The 22,206-nt window shown below is 38.5% G+C and overlaps 1 protein-coding gene across 3 annotated transcripts in view; it reads right to left on the reverse strand.

Moving 5' to 3' along the window:
- The window catches only part of NCOA3 (nuclear receptor coactivator 3), a 68,829-nt gene that overhangs the window by 8,267 nt on the left and 38,356 nt on the right, over positions 1 to 22,206 (reverse strand). For 2 of the 3 annotated variants that reach the window (XM_026861922.1, XM_026861923.1), the window contains exons 3-18: positions 19,564 to 19,671; positions 18,839 to 19,011; positions 17,249 to 17,349; positions 16,096 to 16,270; positions 15,374 to 15,562; positions 15,021 to 15,122; positions 14,043 to 14,183; positions 12,668 to 12,815; positions 11,368 to 11,756; positions 10,245 to 11,125; positions 8,609 to 8,744; positions 7,314 to 7,505; positions 6,573 to 6,812; positions 2,333 to 2,459; positions 1,693 to 1,864; positions 635 to 931 (exon numbers count right to left, since the gene is read on the reverse strand). In XM_026861922.1, the coding sequence (XP_026717723.1) occupies positions 635 to 931; positions 1,693 to 1,864; positions 2,333 to 2,459; positions 6,573 to 6,812; positions 7,314 to 7,505; positions 8,609 to 8,744; positions 10,245 to 11,125; positions 11,368 to 11,756; positions 12,668 to 12,815; positions 14,043 to 14,183; positions 15,021 to 15,122; positions 15,374 to 15,562; positions 16,096 to 16,270; positions 17,249 to 17,349; positions 18,839 to 19,011; positions 19,564 to 19,661 (3,561 nt within the window). In that variant the 5' untranslated portion in view covers positions 19,662 to 19,671. The remainder of the gene's footprint in view (positions 1 to 634; positions 932 to 1,692; positions 1,865 to 2,332; positions 2,460 to 6,572; positions 6,813 to 7,313; positions 7,506 to 8,608; positions 8,745 to 10,244; positions 11,126 to 11,367; positions 11,757 to 12,667; positions 12,816 to 14,042; positions 14,184 to 15,020; positions 15,123 to 15,373; positions 15,563 to 16,095; positions 16,271 to 17,248; positions 17,350 to 18,838; positions 19,012 to 19,563; positions 19,672 to 22,206) is intronic. The other variant, XM_026861924.1, reaches the window with a different exon arrangement.

The raw sequence follows: 22,206 nt of genomic DNA on the forward strand, positions 1-22,206 counted from the left end.
AAACTTTATTTGTACATTGTATTTGGTATCAGGACTGCATTTTCACATGGTGAATTCAATGTTGAAATCATGCAGCAGTTTTTTAAGCAGTGCTTTCAACTCAGTGTTAAGGTCTACATGGCTGTATCTACTCTCTCACCTTTCATCCTAACAGAATACCTAAAATGACACAAAATCAATAAATCGAAAGCAAACCTGTATTTCAATAAGCCCAAATGATCAGTTAGAAAACACAGTGAAAAAGAAGTAACATTTGATTTACAGGAGAAATGCAGCTGCCTATTTAATGATACCAGCAAGATTCAGAAACAATACTAAATCTTAACATGGCTAAAGAGATCATCCAGAGCTACATCATACAAGGGTACTGTTTTAAGTAGCAATAATGTGTGCTGCAGGAACCAATCCAATCTGTAGCTAAGGAGGTTGATGGAGAAACACTTGTCCTAATAAATGTTCCTTCACTCCTGCAGCAATTAGGCACTCTGTGTGAACAGCACTGTCAAAATGAAAGATCCATCCTTTCAATCATCTGTAATGTCAATTTTCATATTTGTGAAGCAACACAATTCATTGTGCACCTTATTCCATTCCAAAACAAGAAGAAAGTGTAAATGCAGTCTCAAAAGATTACCTGCTGCCCCTGAAGCCTCTGCTGGAGCTGCATGCGGAGCTGCTTTGGTGTGTTGGTTCGAGGTCTCATCACATTTGCTCTAGGATGCATACTTTGAAGTGGAAAATTGCTCTGCTGGCTCATCTGATTCATCACTGAATTAAAGGATGGCTGTTGTCCCTGAATGTTAGTAAAACCTCCTGGCATTGCTGCCCCTTGCCCTTGATAAGGCTGACCATATAATGAAGGCTTCTGGTCAATCATAACTGAAGATTCCTGACCTTGAAATGAATCTTGTTTGGGTTCCAAAGCTTGTCCCTTCAACAGACACAAAAGTGTTTTCACTAGCAATATATACTTTAAGCAGGAATTCCTGAAGAAACAATAAAGTTAACACAACATACAACAACCAAGATTCTTGGGTAGAAGATGGCCAGATTACTATTAGTTTTGTCTCCAGTCAAGTGAAATATCAAAAGTTATTATTAGTAATATTTTTTTTTAAAAGTTCTGCTGCACACTGCTCACACAGGCAGACCAGTATCATTATTCAAGCCCTTCCACACTTTTAAACTGCTATTTGTACAAATGACAGTGTGATTTTGTGTTTTTTAGCAAGTTTCACATTATTCATAGAATTTCTTTTTCCTATTTCCTAGCCAAGCAAATTCAAGCCAGAACTGGAGGTGATGGAAGTGTCCACTAACACATCAGTGCCAGTCAAATATTTCACAACCCAAGCTCAGCTGAAATAATTTATTAAAGAAACTCAACACAATTCCCTGTTTATAGAATTATAAAGACTTACACCCAAAAAACCTCTCTATATATCAAGACATATTACAATAAATTTAGATATGAAGATAACATTTTATGTTTTTGTAATGCACAAGAAAACTTAATACTGAGCCTCTCCAGTGAAAATCACTACTCAGTGTAGATGCTTCTAAAGGCAGATTTAGGAAAATCAAAACAAGGAAGTGGGGCGACAAGAGTGAGTGTGGAGGCCCTCTTCACTTTCTTTTCAAACAAAATAGAGGTTTTTTGAAAATAAATGGCCAAAATCTCTGTTTACTTACTTGGTTTACAAGATCGGGAATTCCTAATGCTCTGTCAATTTCTTCCAGCCCTGTGACATCCGTATTACTCAGCAACGTGTGCAGCTGATCCAAAAGTGCCCTTTCATCATTCTGGCCTTCCATATTTGGTGCCGGACATAAGAGGTCATCTAAAGAGTTTCTAACTAATTGTCTATAAATATAAAAACATTACAACCATTATGGACTATAAAGGCATAGACATATTTTTTACATAATATACTGACCTGGAGATGACCAAGTATTATGATCGCTCAGAAGACTGATAAGAACTTAATTCTCAAATTTAGGTCCTAAAATGTCCAGTCAACTACTGTGTATCCCTGCACATCAATACATTCTGTTTTCTCCTGGCTTCTGCATGTGCCACAGAGACATGATTTCACATTTTCCCACCTCTCTTCTCCATGCCTCCCAACTCAAGGATTGATTGCTTTTGTTAGCAACGCCTTTTGTGGAGCTGGGTTAAAAGATATCCAGTGTCGTATCAGCAGCAGCAATGGAAACAGATTCTGACTCCAATCTGTTATCCCCACTGTATATGTTTCATTCATTCTTCTCCATGTCTTAAATTCTTCTGACAAACAGTGAACTTTAAACTTAAAATCTTCCCCAGTTCTACCTGTTTTGTGAACCCCGTGAGGCTTGCTCCATGGACAGCATGTTGTCAGGCCACGATCCTGGTTGGTTAGATGGTCCTGGCTGTCCATATGGATTCCCTCCCATGCCAATGTTTATCTCATTTGGCCCTGTGAGGCAAAACATTTGTGTGGTTTTTAAAAACAAAAGGTGTCATCTTATTCTCCCAGTGTTCACATAAAGCATTGTGTATAATCACACAAATCGTCAAGCAGCTTCAGCAGCTTTCTATCAGCATGTTTTAAAGTGTATACATAAACTTACACTCAAGATAATTTCAGAAATATAACAGACTACAGCTGCAAATATGACAGTGATCTAAAGCTGTTATCTGGTTAGAGCAGAATTGCCATTTCTAATCCTTAAACCCCTAAAATAAGAACTTAACAGATAGAGCAACTTTACACGCAAAAAAGAGTTTTCTGGCCAATGAATCTGGGTACTAACAAATATATTTTAAATTTCAGAACAGGGTGAAACACAAAATAAAGAGAACATACACAACATTTTGCTCTTTAGGAGTATGGCCTTCCTTCTACCTATTTGGAGTCATACAGCACTACACAGGAGAGTTTGTGTCATCCCATTATTTCCCCATATTTGTAGGAATCACCTAGCAATAACAATTTCTAGAAAGCTCAACTGAGGAGCTCTGACTCAGCAGAAATTTCTTCCTCATTTAGCCTTATACCCACATGTCACACTGGAACATAAGTCCATTTAAGAGAACTGGTAACAGCCTTGGTAGCCATCCATGATAAAAAAGGAATGGGAATGACACTGGCCATTTTGGCCCTTTTTGGGCATGCCAGGATTGGCACATTAGATAGGACAATGTCAGCTCTATGCTAAACCTTTGTTAGAGATACAGAACAGGAAAAAACCCCAAAGGCTTTAAGATTCTTTTCACATTTTAGACATGCAGTTTATTTATTCCCAAAGGCCCCGCCATGCAACCGCTCAGGGATGGGCGCTGGGGCAAGGCGGTACAAGGGATCTGCTCATGATGCAGCTCTGCAGACTCCGCTAAGAACCAGGGATGGCGGTAGGACTGCGCCCAACGCCCTCTTCAGTCAGTTCTATAGTTCTGACATTCACTTCTATATTTCAGCACAGAAGTGTGTCTAATTCATCTCGAGGGCTAACGTAAAAATTCCCCCGCATTGCCTGTGAAGCTGCAGCCCCTTAAGGTGTTCTCACCCCCCTGCACAGCTGGCCCTGCAGCTCTGATGTCAGAGCCATGGGATGTCACAGCCCGTGTTCCAGCTGCGGGTTCCAGTGCCTGGCAACGGGCACAACCCAAGCAGCCCTCTGCCCTGCCAGCAGCCCCTCTTGCCCTGCTCCCAGCCCAGACCTTGTCCCTTCATCCCAACGCCTCACAGCCACAACCCAGTCCTTGTCCGCTGTTCCCAGAGCCCCATCCCCGCCTGGGTGCTGCCATCTTGGTGGCACCTGAAAAAGAGAAGGCACCTGTGCTGCCAGAGCTGCAGGCACGCTCCAGAGAGGTGGGCACCTTGCCACTGCCCGGGCAGTGCGGGGATGGTGCGGGGTGGGGACCCCGCTCTGGGGAGCTTGGGGGGCCAGGAGCTTGGCTCACACTCTGCAGCCAACCCTGCAAGGCCCTGGGCTGGGAGAAGCCCTTCTGGGCTGCTCATCCCCTGCAGAAATCGAGCATCCCTGCCTGGGGGGACACATCCTCCGCACAGTCCAGGGCACCTGCCCAGGGCTTGTGCCAGAGGGATGCTCGCCAGGTGCAGCTGGGCTCTGCCTGGAGCCTGAGCCTGTGTCTCCTCTGCCCCATTCCAGGTGACACCATGAGAGCTGTGCCCTGCCCAGAGAGCAGCACCGAGGGCAAGAGCTGCATACACAGAGTAAGGAGCTTCTGGGCGCCGAGAGGCGCAGTGATGGGGTCTGTGCCTGATGCCCCACGGGGCAGGGAGCAGGACCGCTCACCCCTGCCCTCTCTCTTCCTGCAGATCCTCAAGCCAATGCCGCTTCCCAAGCTGCTGAAGCACCAGCAGCACAAGTTCCGCCGGCTGCAGGCACTTGTGCATATGGACATGTGAGTGCCGGTGGCCAAGGAGCCGCCCAAGCTCTGGCCAGCTCCTCTGGGGCTGTGCCCAGTGCCCCAGCGCCCCACGGCTCTCCCCGGGTGGCGAGAGGGGGCAGGGGTGCCGAGCCCCCTGTCCCACAGCTCCGCTCAGCTGGCCGGGGCACCACCAATGGACTTTTCTGCTTGGCTTTCGACTTAGGGTCTGGAACCTTGTGCTGAAGGCTTTGGGAACACCAGCCAGCAGCGGGGAAGCGGAGGAGCTGGAGGAAGCAATGGAGGTTGAGGTGGTGATGGATAGAGAAGAAGAAATGCAGATCGACCCTCCAGCAGCAGCCCAGGCACGTGCTCCCCATTCCCTGCCCGCAGTGCGGGGGGGGCTGCCTGCTGCAGGGCTGGGGCTGGGGTGGGGGGGCCCCGCTTCAGGGACACGGCGCTCGGTTCCCTCGTTCTGGTGGCACAACCGCTACCGCCGCACTGCCCTGAGCACCCGTCCGCTTTGGGAAGTGAGTGATTCCTTAGGCCCAGCCGGGGCTTAGTGCTGGTGGCAGAGTCCCGCTCTCCCCAGCGTGTTCCAGGGCTGTGGCAAATACCATGACCATCAGCAGTCTACCTGAAATGACCGTGACGCTTTCTTTTCTTGCAGGGCACTTGGACCCGTTGGAGGGGCTGATAAGAACCTGTATATACGTTTTGTAGTTTCATTGGTTTTTTTATTCTTCTTCTGTAAATATGTTGTCTTCTTCTGTAAATATGTTGTTGTGTTGTTAGGTTAGTGGTTGGACTAGATGATCTTCAAAGTCTTTTCCAACCTAGACAATTCTGTGATTCTGTTTCGGAACTGTGGAAAAGCTCCTCACTGTCCCACTCTGTCTGTTATGTGTGGGTTTTGTTAGGGTTTGAATTAAAGTGATGTTTTTTTCTTACCCTAACGGGTCTGTCTTTTGTCTGTGACCGTAATGGGAGAGCCACCCCTCTGTGTCCTTCTCTCAATTCTTGAGCTTTTTGATTCATTTTCTCCTTTCCAGCGCTGCAGGGAAGAGGTGAGCCAAGGGCTGCGTGGCGCTCAGTTGCTGTGTGGCGCTCAGTTGCCCTCTGGGCTCAAAGCACGAGAGCTGGCTGGCAACAGGGTGCCAGAAAGAGCAGGACTCCCTGCGAGGGAGTGGGGTTTCCCTTGGGGGTGAGAAGCAGAAACAGCCCCAGGTTCATGGGCTGCCACTTGCCTCCTCCAAAGCAGTCCTGCCAGGAAGTACAAAAATGTCAGGAGCCAAGTCTGGGTGGGATAGGAGAAGGTTACTGACGTCCTCCGATCTCTTGCTTGCTTCCCCTTGACTACCTCGGCTACGAAGCAGTCTGAGATAGAAAGTGATGTCTAAATGGCTGTTGGAGGCAGGAGGGTTGCATGGAGGCATCTGCTCCCTGTTCTGGTGCAGAGTGGGTGGTGTCCAGTAGGAAAATGCCATCGGGGAGGAAGGGATGCTGCTGTGTGCAGCGAGTGCTCCCACACACGCACAGGGGGATGTCTGAGTTCAACTCCCCCTGAGCTTTTTTAGCTCACGCTTCAGCCAGGCTGTGCTGGCCATGGGCTGACAGCAGCACACTGTGTCCTTCCTTTGGCAGCCATCGGTGCGCGCTGGGCGCGGGGTCTCGCAGGGGTTCACCCCATGCAAACGCAAATACTTAAAAGAGAACCTGTATTTGCAATGGGTTTTATATGAAATTTGGATACTCCATGTGAGAAGAATTTTGAAATACTTAAGAAAAAGCTTTAAAAAACCCAAACTGCCAAGAAGTTAACAGGCAAAAAAAAATTTATGTCAAACACAATTAATTATTCAGAGTACTAATATCTTCAGATATTATCATAGATGGTATTTAATCCAGGAATTTAGAAAAGTACTGCACTAAATATACTGCAATTATCCCCCAAAAAATCTGGAGACTCAACATGAATTAGCTGTGTGTGAAACACACAGGTATCACCAGAAGAAAACAAAATGAACACCTAAAAGTCATCAAATGTCCCAGTCAGGGAACAGTAACAGCTTTTACCTCAAAAAGCTTTTCGATGAAGAGCTAGTATACTACCAAAACCAAAGATTCTGATGATGAATGCTTACTAAGAAACTAGTGAGATTGTGTTAAGTAGGACAATAAAATGTAAAGAACTTACTCATGTGAATCATCTGCTGTTGTAGCATTGGTCTTGCACCAGGTATGCTATTAGAGCGAACAGGCAGCCCAGCCATAGTGCCTCCCACCGTGGGTCTCGGGAGGGACGCACTAAACTCAGCTCCTGGTCTCAACATTGAAGCAGAACTTGTAGATTCCAATCTGTTCACCTTTGAGTTTGGCAAACCCCAATCTCCTGACTGATGCTGATTCATCGCTACATTTCTGTTGGGAGCACTTGCTATAATGAAGAAAAGAAAATACAATAATTTCTCATCTAGAATACATCACATTTTACTGTTTTAGAATTATTTTGATGGGGTTTGGTTTTCTTAACAACAAGGACACCTGCCAATGACAGAGCAATTCTCTGAACTACAAAAGGATCTATAGCTTACCATGCCAAGGTCTAAAGCAAAAAACTACATTAATTTAAATATATTTAATATTAATAACTGCCATCACAACCTGTTCTTGCTTCTATATACCAAAATCATGTTAAATTCAAAACCTGAAGTAGTAAAAAATATCTTAGGTACTAATAATAATAGACAAATAGTAAACAGTTACATGCTTACAAGTTTAGCTAAGGATAATAATTTTAAGTATTTATATGCTGATGGTAAAACTCTTTAAGGTTAAAGGTTTCTTCTAAGCAAAATTTGTATTATAATTTTGCAACATTTTTTACATAAAAGCTTCTTCCTTTACAATAAGATCTATTTGTAGAGAATCAACAAACCGAGATTTGATCCAAAATTTTCCTGGTTTTCAATCATTCTTGGACTTCCACCCATCAAGTTTTGCTTTTGTAACATGGAGAACGCATTGACATTCCTCGTTGAAGCACTGGAGCCCACAGGGCTGTCTAAAGACATGGCTCTGCTGAAAGGTGGGCAGGTAGTCTGCACAGACTGGGGACTCCTCATACCTGCTAAAGAATTAGAAGATAATCACAACTGTACATTTTAAATAGAAAGTATCATTAATGACTTAAGTAAATCTGTTTTATTTACAGATACATATATTTGACCGTAAACAAGCCAGGAATAGTTGTTTTCCTTATGTTCTCACTACACAAATCACATTTTGAGTACACAGTTAGGACCTTTCACAGGAAAAGTCAAATGCAGTTCCCTTTGGCCCTAGGCATATCAAGGTTCATTTTCATTTGAGTTGTGTAAAGAACAATGTTTTTAACATTTTAAAACACACTAGTATTACAAACTCCTTGATATATCAGAGTGGAATGCCCAGCCTTTGGATTACTCTGACATGGAGATAAAACCAAGTCAAAATGGTTCTTCTGGAACAGGTTGAATCCCGACTGTGTTCCTGAGCACTGTGTACTATGTGGACTAAGTAACCCAGAAATCACTGTGCTCCACGGCCAATAGTGACAGTGGCCTTACATGTTCTTGCACTCCTTTTTATATTTCTCACTATCCATGTTTCACCTCCTTAGGTTACCTCAGCAATCTATTGCCCTCTATAATCAAGAGATGACAATATTATAAAAGGAAGTGACAACTGCAATGATGCTGGTCTATTAGCAAGGTTACCCTTCCCTCCTACTCAGCTTCTTACTAAGGAAAGGCATTTCTTTGAATGTGGAAGAGGAGTACTGATTGGAATTTCACATAGAGTAAGTGGGAAATCAAAAGTTTGCCACCAATTCCATGTTACTTCCCTAGTCATTAAGAATTCTCACTTTTAATTTACAACTCACAAAATATTTTTTCTGATGTCTTGTCTCTGATAAATCTATGTTAGACAAACACAGAAGGAACCATAAAACAAGGAACAGAAGTTAACATTTTTCGTTGCGTATTTAGCAGGTGAGCACTGTCAAGACAGCTAATAGTGTACATAATAGCCTGTGAAAGCATAATTAGCCATTTTGCATTACATTTGTCCTTGAAGATATGAGAGATCAAGAACATACTCTCTAAGGATTTAAGGATGCATTGTATTTACATCAGGTAAGAAGAAAACTCTAATTTTAAAACCAAAGAGATATTAGATGAAATTCCTTACCTAATATGGCATTTCCTTGAAACAATGCTTGCTTTGTTGCAAGGTTATTTCCATTTGCAGACATGGCAGTATTGTAAAACTCTGAACTAGTCAGATCACCTAGAATGGCATCCAAATTATCCAAGTCTCCAGTCATCTGAAAATGATGCAGTAAATACCAAGGTTATTTACTATCATATGGCTATCTTTCAGCTTTTATTTAGCCCCTCACTAATCTTAAAAGATATAACTGGGAAATACAAGTTTTAGATCACTGCCAGTACCTTGGGCTATCTCTCAAATTTCCAAAGAACTTCAGATATCATTTAGCTATATTTTCTTAGAGTATTCTGCTTTGCTAAGTTTGAGAATTAGGAGAAAATGGAGGTACACATAAATAAAATAAAAAGCACCTTGAATATAAACATTTCAGTCACCACAAATTACAAAAATAAAAACACTAATGAGAGCAAACATCAAGAATGTGGACTATTCAGTGATAAATAATGTATCTGTCATACACAAAAAATTTAATTTTATCACTGGTAAACATGACACATGAGAAGTACCCACAGATTTTTCTGGACAATTAGAGCCCTAACCTTCTTCAAAAATTTGTCTTTAAATAAGATGCAGTTTTAACAGAAAAAGAACTGCATATATAAGGGATTCATATCTTCACAAAACAAGCTTCTCTGAATATGTTAATATTGTTACTATGTTGTTATTGTTAATATATGTTAATATCTCAGAAGCAAGTACTGACACTACACGTTGGGTACTATAACACGCTGACTTTTCCATAAGTGGTACTCAAAAAAATGTTATAAGGTGTTTCATTTATAGTCAGCCATTAGCCTATATAAAAACTATGCAGTAATTTCTTATTTACATAGTTATTACTGACTTGGGAAATCCAAGTTCTAAGGCATCAACATGTTTTCTGTAAACTCTGCCATACTGACCATTATTTACTTTGAAGATGTTTCAAATGTGACTTCGGAACTAAATATAATTACCTACACTTCATAATTTTAAGAACAGCTTTCTTTAACAAGCTGCTGTCAGAAGAGTTGTGCATGGTGATATAGTTTGCTATATCATGACATTTCTTGGAATTTCAAGTCCAGAAACACTGAATGCTGAATATATACATATTTGGAACAACAATTTCCCTCATTTAAAAAAAAAAAAAGTGCTAAAACCAATACACAAACTAAAACCAATCTACCGCCATATTACATATATTTGTGTATTGTTCATATTTTCAAAACAAAATCATGTTTTACCTTTTGCTATTGTATTGGCAGAGACAGTTACAGTTCCATTTCCTAATAAGTTATAAAAATAAATGCTATGTGAAATAGCACATTAAAGATTTGATTTTAAGCAATCATTTGTAAATATACACTACCTTAAATGTACCATAACTTAAAGATAACATCAGTCCAGGACTTCAGTACAACACATCTGGTTATATGCATATCCTGTAGTTCTCTTTACTTGTGCTTTTTCAGTTACTATAAAACCTGAGCATATAGTTTCACACTATTTGCCCAGAACTTTTAGATATGTTTACACACGCATACTAAAAGGAGTGTACTGTATTTAGCCGTTCACTGATTATACTGATCAGAAAATACTGATTATACTGTACCTCCTCTGCTGGTTCTGTTTTTATTTTCATCTCTTTTTCTTGACTAGAAGTAGGAATTGTAGAACTACTGCATTGTCCCATTTTATTATCCACACTTTCTACCTTAGGCTTCAACTCTTTCGAAAGCGGGTCCTTAACATCATCTTTATCTAACAGGTATCTTAGTAAAGCATTGTTTTCCTTCTTCTTTGGGCTCAGTTGTTCCTGTTTGACAGTGCCTTCTCCGCAGGGGGCTGTATTACTAGCATCATGATACGTGTCTTTACCAGTAGCTTCAGCTGTGATCTTGGCTACCTCTGCAGGAGAATTACCATTCTGCAACAATTTATGTAAAATCCTGTGCTTCTCTTGCAGGAGTGACCCATGCATGTTTGAGGAGGAAGATACCCCTCCAGATGTCGATGAGGAAACTCCTGAAGGACTGGTAACGTTCGTAGAAGATTCTTTACAATTTGAGTCCAAAGGTGAGTTTGATGTTGTAGAATGTCCTCTTTCATCCGAGGAGCACGTGAGTAGCTGAAGCAGTTTTTTATGTCCTTTGCTTTCAGATGGTCCTCTCTGACTTTCAGATGACTCCAGATTTCCCTCTTTATTATCTTTTTCACTAAGGAGATCCCTGCTGTTTGACTGGCAGATGGAACTTTCCACTTGGTTTTGTTCACAATACAAGCCAGAAGGGCTTTTGGAGTCCTGGGTACTAGTTTTACTTTGCTGAGCTATACTCATGTTTGGGGAATTATCCAATTTTGGACCTGGTGAAGAAAGTGTTGATAAAAGGGAGGTTCCAACACCCTCACTAATGGCTTGAAGAGCACTAAGAGAACTGCTAGAGAAAGTGCTGTTGCCGGTGTTGCTGGCAGATCCCATTGGAGAGTGCATACCTGTATCACACAAGAGATCAAACTTATTAGACTACAGTACTGTCTGTACCTACTTTTCCATTGGATTATGTACAAATGCCACACTGAGTTATTTAAAATAATTTTTTACCATTAAATTAGGTATACTACATTTAAGTAACACATACAAGCTCACATTGAACCATTAAAATGGATATACGATGGAACTCAGATAAAAGTGATAAAAGATAGCTTAAAAAAAGCTTATACCAAAAATAAAATACCTGTAACTGGAGAAAACTGGTGTGAACTCATTTTTGGACTCCCTCGATTCCTAGGAGATATCATTAGATTCTGCTGGTTGGAAGTTAAACCAGGACTACCATGTGGTGGGCTACTTATATTTAACCCATAACTGTTGTTCTGATAAGCAGAGGACTGCATTCCGGGTCCAGAGTTCACTGGCCCCATATTACCAGGGCCTCCATATCGAGTGCTGCTGAGCTGACCCACTGCACTGGGATCTCCCATACCATAGTTCCTGTTCTGCATTGCCATGCCTTGACCAGGTGACATGTTCATAAGACCACCAACAGAATTTGTGTTTCCAGCCACAGGTGTTCTGATGTTTTGTCCAACTGAATTTGGATTTGGCCGATATCCATTTTGTTCTCTGTAAGTTCAACAACATTCCCAGAAATCCCAAGAAAACAAATTAAAACCTTATTTAGAATCAAGTGCTACAAAGACAGAATAACATTATTAAATAATCTTCCAAATACGTTTTCAAAAAGAGCAGTGAGAATTCAAGCTTCCACAAGAGCAGAACTAAGCCATGCCAATCATTTATTCATTACAGAAGTGCTTGGTCCTTTAGGTGATTTTGAGTTATAAGTACATACAGTATCACCCCTTCAAAATGCTTTCATCAACAGTCATTAGTCAGTTTTATCAGTTTAAATGTCTTCCTTCTTTTAGTCCTTTCCTGAGTCAATGCATGACACCATTCTACTGCGCCCACTAATGATTCCCTTAACAATCTCAGCTACTCATTTTTCAGCATCTGGAGGCACTTTAATGCCAGCAGCAGACAGATTCCCTCCAGAGTGGCATTTCAATTATTCTTGCAATCTCCAAGAACAGGTCACAGGAAATGCTATTTAAGATACATTTAACTTTGAGTCATCAGTGAATACATCTGAGCGGGTTTTGTTGTCTTTTTAATTGGTCTGCAATTAAGAAGAGTACAATAAAGCATGTAACTCAGCATTTCTATTTTCAGCGTTTCATCATTATAAACATTAACCCAAAAGAATAATGAATACATAATACAGGTTCCATGCAGGTACCGAGGAAAAACCTCTCTTTGACTGTGACTGTCTTTCTGCCACACAGTTGAGAGTGTCAATCTTAGGTTGACACATTTATTTGTATGTTACTCAAGTCTGCTTCCCAAGTTATTCCCCCCTGAGTTTTAATCAGATAAAGTATTTTGGCATACTATTTTTTTCAGGTATCTACAAGGTCAGATACACTTTAAAAAGCTATGACACTTAAATGCCAAACAGATACCACTGATTTCACCTTTGAAGAAAGTGGGTAGACACAAATCCATGGCGGTCATTAGTTACAGGATTTCGAAATAGTTTACTCTTTGTTTGTGCTGTCACTATAGTGCCATCCGCTAAAGAAAACCGATACAATGGTGTTTCAGCGTGACCTTGTGTATAAGCTGTAAAAGAAATAGACACATATAGTTCATATTTAAAACCCCAAGATTATTAATATGCACTCTACATATTTGTAACACAATACCATTCACTTGCTGAAGATTTACAAAGAAAAAAAGTTTTTCAAAAAACCAAACACACATCCAAGACATATTCAGAAAAAGAAAGTATTCCACATTTTCTCCTAAATCAGTAGAATAAAGATAAAAGCAAACAAGAATATTTTGATGCTGCAGTATTTTTGCTCATCATGCCGAGCTGGCAATGTTCTACATTTGCTAACAGAATTCCAAGGCTAAGTCAGTAGGTTTCCATGGCTCCTCTCTGGGGAGAAGGACTAATCAACACTTAAATATTAATTACCTACATATTTTAGTGCAATTAACATGGAATAGAAGTGAAACTTAGAAGCCTTCAGATTAAGTATTTTTAAGTTTATAAGGTATATTTCAGTCAAAAAAATGTGGAAACCACCACTTTTATTCTGAGCTCTAAATTTCTTGTTAACTTAGGATTTATAAATTAAGCTGAAGAACTTCCAATGGAATGGAAACTATTTTCTGCTAGCATGAGTTTCTCTTTATTGAATATCCCCTCTACTAGAGTTACTTTGTGAATCCTTCAAAAAGACTAGAGGCCAGAAAACTTAGAAAATGTAATCTTTCTTACTGAAGACAGTGGCTGTACTTCACTTTATCAAGGTTATCAAATTTGCATTACAAAGTACGTAACACCGGAACACTGGAAATATTCTGAACCCTTGTGTCTTGAATAAGAAAAAAGGCATCAAAAACCTGTGTTACCACTCTTTGTGAGCTATCCTTTAACAAACGAAAGGATGAATTAAAATTAAAAGAAAGTCAAACTCATGTTAAACAGAAGTAACAAGCTAATGATAATTAAGGATTACATGTTATTACAGAAATATAGCTGTCCTGTCATGGCTATATCCATCTGTGGAAAGACAGCTTACTTCAGGCTCCCAGATCATGTATCTGATATTTTCCATGAGAAATATCAAAACAGACACAGAAAAACAAAATAACTTCCATAAGAATTCCTATTTCTCCAGAAGTCATCCTCTTTCAGCCTGTAAATATGAGTCACAGCAATCAACACTAACAAAAAAATATGAAAAAACAACACAAGCAGAATTAAGTATTTTTGTTTTTCTGGAAAAAAAGCAGCTACTAGGAGCAGCAGTACAACCAAAAATTACAGATTTTTACCTTCGTGATAGTGGCGTTTGTTTGACCATGACTGTCCATCATTATGGCATAAGAACCTCTGAATACACCGACGAATTATATCTTCAAAGCCAGGTCTCATGGAAGACCGTAGTGAGTTTGTATCAATGTTGACAAGTTTGCCTGTAACAGGAAAGAAAACACACAATTTAAACTCCTTGTGACTATGTCAATCCTTTTGTATAAATATGGTACATTTCAGAAGACTCCAGTATCACCATTTTAATTGTTCATCAACCTAACACCAAATTTTGAGTATGCAGAAGTTACATTTATGAATTATCTGCCATATGAGAATATGATGCTGCTTGTTAAAACATCAATGTTCAAAGGGATTTAGATAACTGAATAAGAGGAAGTTAAGCACCCACAGGTTAATGCTAGAGCTGTAGAAAACAGTAACTTTAGTCTCTGATTACAGGCTCCCAAAGGATGTATACACAGTAAAATTTTCAAAAATACTGACCAATGCCGTTCACAAATCATCATCATCATAAACACTAACGGGCATCTGAAAAAGCCCCACATAGGTTATGTAATATTTCAATTTAAACAGCATAAAACACTTAAACATTAGCTTACATACTGTATAAAAATACAAGTATTCCAAAGAACTTTCATTAGCTTCAGTTACGATTTAAAATACTTCTTAGCTGTAAAGGAAAGCACAATGACAACCATTTGAAATGCTGCCAAGTTAAAACACAAGTAATGCTTTATACCATACCAAGCTGCCAAACAACAGCATACTAACATAGAGACAGAAAATACATCCCACAGTTGTTATTATACCCCACTGCCAACAACGTTATATTGCAAAAAACAGTTTGGAATTCTCAGTATGAATTCTCGTAGTCACTACAGATATAGAATTTATTTACAAAATTGATTTATTTAAAACAAGAGCATATGGATAAAAAAAACAACCCTTCATACCTTCATTTTGGGTACATTTCTCACCTGAAAGATCATGTCTTGTAATAAAGCTCTCTGGATTTGTTGGAAATACCCTTTCTGCAGTTGTGATACGACGTGCCACACAAATCATACAGGACTGCAAATCTGTATTTAAAAAAGAATGTTTCTTCTTTCATTTCTCTCCTGTTTTATTCTCTTAAAGCATATAATGAAATAGCTTAAGTGTCTTCCATTGTTAAAATGGAAGTACAGACAATAAGAATTGAAGTCTTTGCATTCTGTTTCTACTTAAAAACAGATTGCAGAAACTACAGATTTCATAACACATACCAAATATCAAAAAGCTTTACTCAGAGATTTATTTTGTGCACAGTAAACTGCACAAAATTTCCTACCTTCCCCCTCTTCCATCATAGCTCTTGGTTGAGATAAAGCAAAGCACTGCATTGTTTCATATCTTTGACGTATATCCTGATGGCTGCCTACATCTTCCAAAATATCATGAGAGGTTTTCACCATCATCCGGCAATTAAACGTATGACTCTTCTGTCTAGGTGTTTCATTGGTCCAAGTCACTCCATTAACTTAAAAGAACAGCAAGAATTTATAAAGATTTTCACATAAAATAAATCCCTGATTTTTCTTAATTTAGATACCTTGTTCCTAGGTTAGAGAGATTCTCAATATACCATTAGCTTTGTATGTTTGTATAAATAGTAGTATTGACAACCAAGTATAAAAACCTCTTTCCCTTACTTGACACTTTCAGTCACTTGACAGACAGCTGAAAAATCATTCACACACCTAAAAACCAAGCTATACTGAAGCTAGTCTTGTGGCATTAGGAAACATGTTCCTTTAGCATCCTTGTTTTACGTTATAGTTCAACAAATAGCAAAAGCTAAAGCATAGTGTGTACTTCCAGCACATTTACATCTGCTAGTATGCTTTAGTAAGAACCTGGTCATATTTTTCTAGATTAATGTATTTTTACAGTTAAGAGCTCTTTTTATAAGTAATTTGTTTTGAAAGATTATCCATTATGGGTTGGGTTTTTTTTCTTCTGTGATTGCTTTCAAATAGCCTAGTAACAGTGTAGTAAGTCAACTTTTATTACCTGAAGATTTAGGTAAGTTTTTAAGAAAGTCCTTCCGGTCCTCTTCATGCAAGATACCGTAGACACTCGTATTAACCAAATCTTCTTGTTTGTATTGCAGATATTGTGTGACATTTTCTGACACAAATACTATGTTCCCATCTCGATTTACAACAAACAGGAAACCATCCAATGCCTAAATATTAACATTACAATATATCATATAAGACAGGCTGCCTAATTCTGAACGTAATTTAGCTTAAAAAGTATGTAGGTGATAAATGGCAAGTTACAATACATGCATTTATTTTCAAGGGTAGAGCTGAATTTTTAAATTTTTCTCTGAGGAAAATTGTCTCTCATAAGGAATGATTTCAATATTAAAAAAAACATCTGTTCATTTGTTATTGCATTTGAGCTCTTTCACAGTGATAACCAGAATTCTTGTTTCATTCTTCTTTATTTGAACACAAGATAATGAATTTGTAACATTATTTCAAAATTGAAACAAATCAACATTCACTAGAAACAAGTAGTAAGACATGAACATGAAGTCCTTTCCACCAGCAAGTGAAGAGATAAGAGGGTCTATCCATATCTTAATACACTCTATTTTCAAAAGTGAAAGAAAAAAAAAAATCAATAGCTATGTAAAACAATTAAGATTCCAAAGTGCTTTTTAATGGACTTGTAAATACAGGATTGGTTTTCTAGGCATAAAGAAAAGGTATCTTCTATTTACCTTTTTTTTTCCCCTAATTATTTTTAGGTTGTTTTACTTCACAATTTATAAACACAAACCCTAATATACATCACAAACCTCTAGTCTTAGCAAAACCTTATGCATTTATTTTAATGCCTGTCCCCTAAAAAAGGCAAACTATTCCTTGCACTACTAAGCACTGCTTTAGTAGTAATTTGCTAATGACTGCTGGAGAAAGTAAAGCACAAGAATAAGAAAAAGCAAAATGCTATTCTTCTCTTTCATTCTACAAAGGATTTCAGCAAAATTAAGAAGACATCATAGAGTTTATTCCTGACCCTTTAAAACATACTTCTGTATAGTCCTTGCATACCATTTATTACTATAGGATTGCAGGGTTGGCTTTATTATTTTCACCTGCCTTAAGTATTTGTTTCCACAGGTATTCACTAGGACCTGATTTGTACTTGCCTGTAATAAAAGAGGTCCCAATGAATCTTTATCAATAACTCCTTGACCCGTAGAAGACACATCAGCTTTCTGAACATCATCATCATTAGAAACGGCTTTTCCTGAAATCCAAAGACACATTTCAGTAAAGCAACATTTTACATGAAGACCATATTTAAATACTACAAGCCAGATTCTAGGAAGCGTGTGAATAAAGGGAAGAGGAAAAAAAAAAAGCACGAGTGAAAAAGAGAGAAGGTCTCATATCATTAGTTGCTTAAGACTAGAAAAAATGTCACAGCTACATAATGCCAAACTCTTTGCTCACATAAATTGACAGTTAAAGTTGACAAGATCAACTTCTTTTGTGAACGGTATTTTTACTGCTGCTTTTGGGATCATCTGTCTGACGAATGCCTGCGGAACCTTTCAATTGCCATTAAACACACTGGTTATACATATCTCTTCCTTGTGGTTTAATTTTGAACATCATCATTGGTCACAGTCTTCAGACACCATCACCACTGTTCTACAAAAAGGCTTTGACTCAGATTAAACTGTTTACGTATGTATACATGTGTGTGTGTCTATAATAAAACAGTAATTTAAAAATCGAAATATCCTAAAAAAATTGATTGCAGGGGAAGCTGGAATGGCAATCCAGACCAGGCAGCGGAATTACAGAAAACAAACTACAAACTTTGTTCTGTGGTACTTGTTAAGCAGACCACAAGGAGAGTACAACATCCATGGGGATTATCACATACTCGACTCTATAATGAAACATAATTATTACATTAGAATACACTAGATCACACCAGAAAACCTTGAAAACAGATGTTAAGATTAATTTTCAGAATTGTTTTAACATGTCTTCAAAACATGTGGCAATTTACCATGACAGGTAAGCCATTCACCATAGCACACTTGATTTGATGCACTGTTTTCTCCTTTGTTGACCTGACTATATTCTCAGTATAGACAACTGTGCTATTTAATTATTTGATCTCAAGCTAAACATATATTAAATATATTGGAGTCCAATACCTCACCATCTAGAAAGCAGGTCTTAATCAGCACAAGAACACAAAACAAAGTCCATAAAACCATAACAGGAAAAAACAGCAATAAAACCAAATATATCTAATTGGAGGTGTGCCCCATAAGTAGGTGTTTCTTACAAAATTAATTTCAAAGCATTCAACTCCCTTTAAGTATTAAATCCCTTGAAGTGAAAGACAACCATCTGTATTCTTCATACCAGTAGGTATTTGGTATATTGCACCAGCAGATGGTATAAGTACCATTTGCTTTTAGCTTGTCTAGAAACTAGCTTAAGCTTTCCTAGTATTTTCAGGAAAGTGATACAAAAGGCCATACAAACTTTTTAATTCCTGATTCATAATAAAAAGTGATGGCAAATACTTGCTTACTTTTAAACAAAAAAATATTTAAGGCATATTCAAGGTTTGGTTCAAGTCAAAGTCTGAACACTTTCTTAGTTACACGTTATTGTAAAAAACATTACTAAATTTCCCAAGTAGCTACTACTTTGGAAAAGGCATCAGAAGAAAATTAAATTATTCATTTTGGCTTAGCAGGGAACTGTACCTTGCTCTTTTATCTGTCGAATCTGTCTCACGGTTTCTTTTAAAATAGCACATTTATCTGGTTTGACATTGAAATTGTCAATGTCACTCAGATTAGCAGATATCAGTTCAGCCAGTTCTTCAATATATTTGCTTTCCTGCTCACGCCGACGTTTCTCGCCACTGCAGGTCAGACTAGGAACCAAAAACATAAATCCATATACTTATATACCATCATATACAAAACCTGTGCTCATTCTGTGAATTTCAACGTACTTCATGTAACACCTACCTATTAAACTTAAGTAGTAGTTATTCTTCCAACAAACATAATGATTACTGTTACACTGTTGTCTGGTTTTGTGGTTTTTCTTCAGAATTTTAAGTACAAATTTACCTTAAGATGATATGAGAAAGCTATTCATCCATAAAAATCCTCCTCTGATTACTCCATCATCAAATTTAATTAAAATAACATAGTATAAAATTGTAACACTCATACAGAAAATATATTTTAAACTTAAACCCTATTAAGATTTCCACAGGAGTCCAATTATAGAGCACATTTCATCAGCTTTGGCATACCTACACATAATAGTAAAGTGTGTCTTCACAACAGAAGCCTTAGATAATTTTTCAGCTGAACAAAATGATTAGTTAGAAATTACTTTAAATTGCAATGAAAACTTGAAAAATATTTTTAAAAACTCATTTTTAAAAAGGCGGCGGCGGTCTATATAAACCTACCTTGCACCTGGCATATCACAGGGCAACGGCTTGCGCTTCCTTGACTCATTGGTCAAGCTATCCAAGGAGTTTTCTCCTAATCCACTCATCTTGACCATGCATCAGCAACTAAAAGCAGTAAAATAAGAATTGTGAATGAATCTCTCAAAGTAGTAATTCAAAATACAGAGACCTTATTCAGATAAGTGTTTTATCAGATTTATGAGTATTTTTACTGGAAATCCATATACATGTTTGCTATTAAAAAACAGTACCCAGTTACCATTTTTTTTTAATTTATTTTGTATTTTGGGAAAACATAGGTTTAAAACTTTATATTAATGTTAGCAAAAATAAATGTAAAAAATGCATTTAATTTGATTCAGAGATGTTTCAAATTCTGCACCATAGTATTGGGACCACTGTATAGCTCCAGTTTGTCTAAAAATAAAAAATTTTCAGTATTTTAATAAGTTTAGATAACTTCAAAAGAGAGTGGTAAACTAATACGTTATGCCAACATGTAGTTAAATACTAAGGCTAAAGTTAGGTACCATTAAAGAGAAAGGCAAGTGATACTCTAAGGCAATGAATGATGGGTGACCAGAGCACTGAAAATACAGAAATGTTGAATAAATTTTCCTTTTCTGTATGCTCCTTTCTTTTCTTCATGTAATCTAATCACTGCAGCCACAAATAATTGTCATCCTTAAGAGTAAAGCAGAGGGTTTAAATGAGAGTTTCACACCTGACTATGAATTACTACTAACATCTCTAACTCAACAGGTTACTATAGTTTTAACTTCATATCTCCTGCTAAATGTTCTAAAATGAACAGTTTTCTAAAACTTTGAGGCAAAGACTTCAGAGCTCTTTCAACTCTATTTATTCTACAGCAAAGATTGGACCATAACTTAATAAAATAGTAAGTTGCTTTTGTTAAAATCTAGTTATGTTAAATAAGCCTTGCACATTATGTATCCATGACACTCCTCTCCCCTCACTCTCAAGAGGAAAATGGAACACAGTGACAGAAGAGAGAAGATACCTATACCAGATGCTACAATCAATGGACATTCTGAGGGAGGGAAAAAAAAAGCTATTTAATGGATCTATGCCATTTATTCAGCCAGGCTATTTTAGAACATCATTAGAACTCTAATATAACCTGATAATTTGTATTTGGGTTTTTGTACCACAATGACAAGACACATCTGGGCAGTTAGAAGTTTATAATTATTTTATCCATTTTAAAGACACTTCCAAATTAAATGTAAACTTAATTTTTCTGCAATCTAGTGCAGACTGCAGTTCTTTACCCTGTATAGCAACTGGTCCTTAAACATCTAAAACATTTATACTTGTTAGTTGGAGAGAAACTTTTCCATAACATATAACCAAGAAACTAATACATCTTTCAGGAAAAATAAGTTCTTTAAGGATCTCCACAAGCAAAGTGACCACTACTACAGTTATTTTAAAAAACTGGTTTAGGATTACCAAATCCCTGGGAGTCGGTGATCACATATCACAAGGACAAGGAACCGATAGACACACTTTCATCTAAATTAAGTTTATGTTAACACAGGAGAAGATGACAGCCAACTGACTCAAAGCAACTCTGCAGAACAAGATCTGAACACCCTAGTAAACAAAAAGCGAGTTAAACACAAGTCAGCAGTGCATCCTTGCAGTAAGCCAACCCCTTAGAAAGGCCCCTAGCCAGTGAAATGCTTCCTGCACAAGACATCTAAAGAAAAGAAGTGTGTGTATTACTTCTGATGTACTAACCTTGACTGATTGGGGTTTTTTTGCTTAGTGACTTTTTGTGTTAATAAAAAAATAATACTGCTATACTTCTTTCTAAAGTCTAAACTGCAAGGGCAAAGATGCACAAGATCACATTTGCATGAAGCAGCATGGGGATTCCTTCCAATAGCTGATATTGTTGTTGCAGGATGTTAGCTACGGGTGGAGAATTTAAAAGGACATTCTTCTTACAGCAGTACAAACCTCTGAAAGCTAGACAGGACAGAGGACTGTTGGTTGTACTGAAGAGCAGACACTGGATTACTCTGGCTTGTATACAAAGCTCAGAATTAAAACAGCATCTCTTTAAAGCACAAGTTCTCTTTACAGCTAAGCAAATCATAGAACCATAGAATGGTTTGGGTTGGAAGGGACCTTAAAGATAATCCAGTTCCAACCCCTCTGCCACAGGCAGGGACACCTTCCACTAGCCCAAGTTGCTCAAAGCCCCGTCCAACCCTGCCTGGAACACTGCCAGGGAGGGGGCAGCCACAGCTGCTCTGGGAAACCTGTGCCAGTGCCTCACCACCCCCACAGTGAAGAACTTCTTCCTTCTATCTCATCTAAATCTGCCCTTTTTCAGTTTAAAACTATAACCCCTTATCCTATCCCAGCAGTCCCTCCTCACCTTTCCTGTAGCCCCTTTAAGGTCACTATAAGGCCTCCCTGGAGCCTTCTATACTCCAAGCTGAACACCCCCAACTCTCTCAGCCTGTCCTCACAGGGGAGATGCTCCAGGCCTGTGATCATCTTCACAGCCTCCTCCAGACCCACTCGAGCAGGTCCATATCCTCCTTACGCTGGGCGCCCCAGAGCTGGAGACAGCACTGGGGGGGGAGCTGTCTCTTATACACA

The sequence above is a fragment of the Athene cunicularia genome (assembly GCF_003259725.1).
Source record: "Athene cunicularia isolate RWA chromosome 20 unlocalized genomic scaffold, athCun1 chr20_part1, whole genome shotgun sequence".
Taxonomy (NCBI): domain Eukaryota; kingdom Metazoa; phylum Chordata; class Aves; order Strigiformes; family Strigidae; genus Athene; species Athene cunicularia.